The 5947-nt window shown below is 46.1% G+C and overlaps 1 protein-coding gene across 1 annotated transcript; it reads left to right on the plus strand.

Annotated features, from left to right (window-relative positions):
* Positions 1-284: 284 nt before the first annotated feature.
* Positions 285-5721, plus strand: LOC112613202 (galectin-10-like). Its single transcript, XM_025368506.1, has 4 exons — positions 285-368; positions 2946-3022; positions 3413-3623; positions 5471-5721. The coding sequence occupies exons 1-4, from the start codon at positions 354-356 to the stop codon at positions 5585-5587; spliced, it is 420 nt and encodes a 139-aa protein (XP_025224291.1). The 5' UTR covers positions 285-353; the 3' UTR covers positions 5588-5721.
* The last annotated feature ends 226 nt before the right edge of the window (positions 5722-5947 follow it).

The following is a 5947-nucleotide window of genomic DNA, read 5'->3' on the forward strand; positions in this document are numbered from 1 at the left end:
AGTGGAGAAAAGGCTTCATGAGAAGTATGGAGGCTGGAATTCACACCCCTCATCCTCACTCCATCATCTTTTTCTGTGCATTTCCCTGGTGACCCCTTCCTCCCCCAGTACCTCCCTCATGGTCATTTCTGCTGCATCACAGACACAGGCCTCCAAACAGGTGTGGTTGTGAATGAGTCTGTTTCTGACACCCCACCCCTTCTCACTCTGTGAGGAAACCTTCCTGGGAGGGGCTTGGAATCTGGAATGAAGCCAGAGGGCAGGGCTGATAGGGACCCTTTAAATTCTGCAACTCAGAGATTCACACAGAAGCCTGGACACAATTCAGAAGAGCCACCCAGAGGGAGACAACAATGTCACTGCTATCCGTAAGTTAAAAAGGCACAGCCTTCAATAATTTCAGGTCACACAGAAAAGGGAAGAGGGAGATTTTATGGGATGAATATATGAACATTTCTACTATGAATGCTTTACTGAGAGTTGTGGGTGTGTGGAAGAGAGACCCCAGGGCTATGGTATCTGAGATGCTTGTGGGGTCTGGGGTGTGGATGCTGGACCATTGTAACCCTCTGGGAGCATGTGATGGTGTTTGATGACAGTGAACTCTGCTGAAAATGATGTGACTTTAGATGGGAAGTGTATGACCCTCCAGGACATGGGTGGGTGTGTAAGTGATTGTAATCAGATGACTGTGCTTTGTCTTTATGACTGTGATGTGTGTGTGAGCACAGCTGGACCAGTGCCTGAGCATCTTTATATGCACAGTGAGCAGGTGTGTGTGACTCAGTGAGTGGTGTGGCTCTGTGTGACTGTGTGTGTGCTGGGATGTGACTGGGTGTTGAACTGGGAACGTGCATGCGGCCTTCTGTGCATGTAAAGTTTCCTCCCCACGTAGCAGTACCTCTGACTAAGCAGGTGTGCAACTTCCCTTGTGCGTCAACGTGGATCCCGGTGGCAGAACTGGTGGGATCTTGAGGACCTTGAGTTACTGAGGATTTATCTCTGAGCATTTATGAGAGCAGAATGCATGAATCCTCAGCTGCCTTTTCCCAAGCAGAGTGGGGTGAGAAACACAGACAGTGGGGCTGACAGTTCCTTAGGTGGAATCTGCACACGGTGACCCCCTGCTCCTGCCTCCAGCCTCGAGTCTCTCCCTGTCTCCCACCTTGGCCTGTCCTTCCCATTGAGCGCCAGGATGGTGAGCAGATTCTGATTCACTAGAGAAGGACATTGAGGGACTTGATTTAAGAGACTGAATCATCCAAAATGAGCAAGGTAGAAGTTTAGCCTCTGTTCAGGCAGAACTTACAGTGGATGTTCATCAAGATGTTTGCTGAGGCCTGTAATCCCAGCACTTTGGGTGGCCGCATTGAAAGGACCATGTCAGGCCAGGACTAGTAGACCAGCCGGGAGACATAGCAAGGTTTCATCTTTCCAAAAATTTAAAAATGTATTAAATGTGGTGCTGCATGCCTGTAGTTCCAGCTACTTGGGGGCAGATGCAAGAGGATCACTGAAGCCTAGGCCTTTAAGCATGCTGTAATTTTTTTTTTTTTTTTTTTTTTAGACAGAGTCTCGCTCTGTTTCCCAGTCTGGAGCGCAGTGGTACAATCTCGGCTCACTGCAACCTCCACCTCCCAGGTTCAAGTGATTCTCCTACCTCAGGTTCCCGAGTAGCTGGGATTACAGGCATGTGCCACCACGCCTGGCTAATTTTTGTATTTTCAGCAGAGACGGGGTTTCCCATATTGGCCAGGCTGGTCTTGAACTCCTGACCTCAAGTGATGCGCCCACCTCGGCCTCCCAAAGTGCTGAGATTACAGACGTGAGCCACCGCGCCCGGCCTGCAGTGAGTTTTGATGGTGCCACTGCATTCCAGCCTGGGTGACAGTGTGAGACCCTGTTTCAAAAAGGAAAAATACCATCCACTTATAGATTCTATCCAATAACTTCCCTGACTCACAATCTTCATTTGTGCAAGTACTGCGGTTGTGCTCGCAGCAATGTGTGCCCCTTCTGGGAAGGACGTCCATTGCCCATGATGATTGTAATGTATGTGCCTCCCACACACGGGGGTTTCCCGTTCTCTCCTGTTCATTTCCCTCTCTTTCAACAAGTGTTGTTTCTTACTGGTGTGAATCTCTCTACTGTTACATCCTCACATCTTGTTTTCAGTTTCAGAGTTGAAGATGATCACAGGTCTGTGTTCCACAAGGATCCTCCTTGTTTGTTAGAGGACCCCCAACAGGTCCTATACATGCCAGGGATTAGGCTAAAGGGTTTACATACCCTAACTACTGTATTAGGAAAACATGATACAAAGAAGGTATTTAGGATTATCATCTATGTATTGGGGAAACTGAGGCAGGGAGAGTTTAAGCAATAGATCTAAGGTCCCATTGTTGGTTGGCAAAGTGGCTCACCCCTGTAATCCAGCAGTTTGGGAGGCTGAGACAGAAGGATCCCTTGTGCCTAGATGCTCCAGAGCAGCCTGGGAAACATTGTGAAACCCCAATGCTCCAAATACATATAAAATTAGCTGGGTGTGGAGCGGTAGTCTCAGCTACTCAAGGAGCTGAGGTGAGAGGATGGCTTGAGTCTGGGAGGCTGAGGTTGCAGTGGGCTGTGATTGTGCTAGTGCACTACAGTCTGGGTGATACGATGAGACTTTGTCTAAAAAAAAAAAGGTTCAAAATATGTTAACATCTCACTGCCAGTATTCAGCACAATAAAGGATCTAACTGAGGTAGCTCAGTTTCTGAAGCTCTGCTCTTAATTATGGGCCCATTGTCTTCAAAAATACGGGTTCCTGACTGAGGTAGGGTGGGAGCAGGGAGGCCTGAGTCTACCATTTGATCTCTAACTGGCTGCACCACGGGAATCTGTTACTGGGGGGAGGCCGCACCTGGCCCTGCCCCTCTCACCCACTCTCAATCCCCTGGCAGGTGCCACACACAGAGTCTGTGTCCTTGTCTACTGGATCCACTGTGACAATCAAAGGGAGACCGCTTGTCTGTTTCTTGTGAGTACTCCCTGGTGCAGGGATGGGAGGTGGAAGGAGGAAGGATGTATAGCGGCTGCACGGGGGCTAGTCATGGGTCTAGGAGAAAAGGACAGACAAGGTTTGGGGCTGTGGTACTATATCTATTAAAGTGCATAGAATTGTCAGAAAATGGACACTTCATATAACCAAGTCAGTGACTATGGCTCAGTTTCCATCTGTGGATGAGGGGTGGAGCATCTCTTTCCACGCATGGAGAACACAAGGAGCTGAAGCAGCTCCACAGTGACAAGGCCTAGAATACCAACAAGTCTTTGCTCCACTATGGAAGGGGCAAAGAGACTTGTGTGTGTGTCTTGTGTGTGTCCCACAAGAAAGGGACCTGCCCAACACTGTGTGCTCTGCCCCCAGCAACGAACCACATCTGCAAGTGGATTTCCACACCGAGATGAAGGAGGACTCAGACATTGCCTTCCATTTCCAAGTGTACTTTGGCAATCGTGTGGTCATGAACAGCCGTGAGTTTAGGATCTGGAAGGAGGAGGTGGAATCCAAGAATATGCCCTTTCAAGATGGCCAAGAATTTGAACTGAAAATCTTGGTCCTGGAAGATAAGTACCAGGTGAGCACCCCTGGAGCTTCCTGCATCTGGCTTCCATGGGCTTTCAGAGCAGGAGACAGCTCTTCATGCTGTAGCTCCAGATAACTCCCTCTGCTCTATAACTCCCCCTGTCCCGGGCTTTTCATCACCCACAACTCCCCCTGTCCCAGGCTTTTCATCACCCATAATTCCCCTTGTCCCAGGCTTTTCATCACCCATAACTCCCCCTGTCCCAGGCTTTTCATCACCCATAATTCCCCTTGTTCCAGGCTTTTCATCACCCACAACTCCCCTTGTCCCAGGCTTTTTAATCACCCATAATTCCCCTTGTCCCAGGCTTTTCATCACCCACAACTCCCCCTTTCCCAGGCTTTTCATCACCCATAACTCCCCCTGTCCCAGGCTTTTTAATCACCCATAATTCCCCTTGTCCCAGGCTTTTCATCACACACACAGGGGTTCCCTTTACTTTTCTCATTTCTCTCTCTCATTCAACAAGTGTTGTTGCTTGCACTGCCGTCACCTCTGCTTGCACTGCCATCCTCAGCTTTTTTCCCATTCCTGATCAGGGTCAATGTTGGTTCACTTGCCATTTTTCCAAAAATGAAGAATATCCTCTATGTTTCCCATAGCTCTCATTTCCATTTATGATGTTATTTAAATTTTCATGTAGCTAAATGGATAAGATATACATATGAATAAAATTGTTTTAGTCAGTCCAATATGAAGGCTTCTTCTCACTCCTCAATCCCAATCCTCAGGACAATATTGCTAGCTTCTCTACTCTTCTTGCACAGATAGTCTACCCTTAGAAAAGCATATACGTACGCCCATATATATGCTTTCATTTCTTTTTAAACAAATGCTGGTATAAGTGTCTCTACACATTATACTTTAGGAATGACAGTTGAATTGTACCCAAAGAATACATATTGGGGAAATAATCTATCCGTGGTGCTGCCTCATTTTATAAGGATTATATAGTATCCCCCAGAAGGATTTTCCCAGCTTGCTGCTCTTGACCCTTTACAAGAGTTGGTTTCCAATGTTTTGCTCTCACAGATGTTACTGTATTAAGCTTTCTAATCAACCCTTTTGTCATTGCCAACTTTTCCCTATTTATATTGGAACATGATTATAAAGAAATGGAATAACTGGTTCAAAGATGCATGGGTTTTAAATTTGAGAATGAAACCCAAAATATAACTCCCTGTGTAGCCTCAGTAATAAAAAACGTGATCAAACTTTCTGACATTTCAAATGGGTAGGCCAAAAGATTCACATTTTATTCACATTAAAGTCAGAGGTGCTATTCTATGTTTATAAGCTATTAAAGATAATATCCTATGTTTTATCACATTAATCCAGTCCCACCTCTCTGAGAACACTTGAGTTTCCTTCCTTGCCACCACCAGCTTGGATCTGAGCAATTCCAGAGAGAAACTGGGTCATCAGCAGTAAGCAACAGTCATAGTTTGTGTAACTGAAATGTATGCATTCAGTGAACATTGCTGAGCACTGACCCCGTGGCTGGCCCTGTGCAAGATGCAGGGATTCAAGTTTAGGAAACAAGTCCCCGGCCTTGGAGATCTTCCAGCATAGCAGGGAGGCTGAGCAACTATGGCCCATGTGACACAGAGTGATAGAGCCTCATTGGAGAAATGAGAGGAAACATTGAAAATACAGAGAACAGCTGTCTCAAATCGTTACCAAAGGTAGTCTGCAAAAAAGAAATGTGTTCTCCAGGTCCAATTATATAATGAGGCATTTTCTGGTTGGATGTTTCAGGTGCTACGACACCATAGAGAGCAGGCTGAAAGCTTGTTTGGTGGAATACTGTCTTTCTGATGTATTTTTCCCTTCTGTAGGTAATGGTCAATGGCCAAGCCTATTACAACTTTAACCATCGAATCCCGGTCAGTTCTGTGAAGATGGTGCAAGTGTGGAGAGATATCGCTCTGACCAAATTTAATGTCAGCAATTGAAAGAGATAACCAGACTTCATGTTGTCAAGTCATCTCTGATCTACGTGAGCATGGGATTCCCAAAGCCAGCTAACGGCGTGATCTTTTCTCACTTCAATCCTTACTTTTGCTCATTAAAACTTAATCCAACTTCACAGAATTTGGTTCTTGCTTTCATGGGGAGAAAGATAAAGTGGTCATCATCAAGAGGGCTTGGGGGATTTTATGGGTGGTGTGAATGAGTCAAAGAGGATAAGTCTTCCTGAGACACAAAAAGTAAGTGAAAAGGCCAGTGAAATGTCTGAGAAGACATTAGCAACTACATCCTTCTATAGCATCGACTATATGTCAGACTCTCTGAACCAACCCTACACAATTTCA

Source organism: Theropithecus gelada, chromosome 19 (genome assembly GCF_003255815.1).
Source record: "Theropithecus gelada isolate Dixy chromosome 19, Tgel_1.0, whole genome shotgun sequence".
NCBI lineage: Eukaryota > Metazoa > Chordata > Mammalia > Primates > Cercopithecidae > Theropithecus > Theropithecus gelada.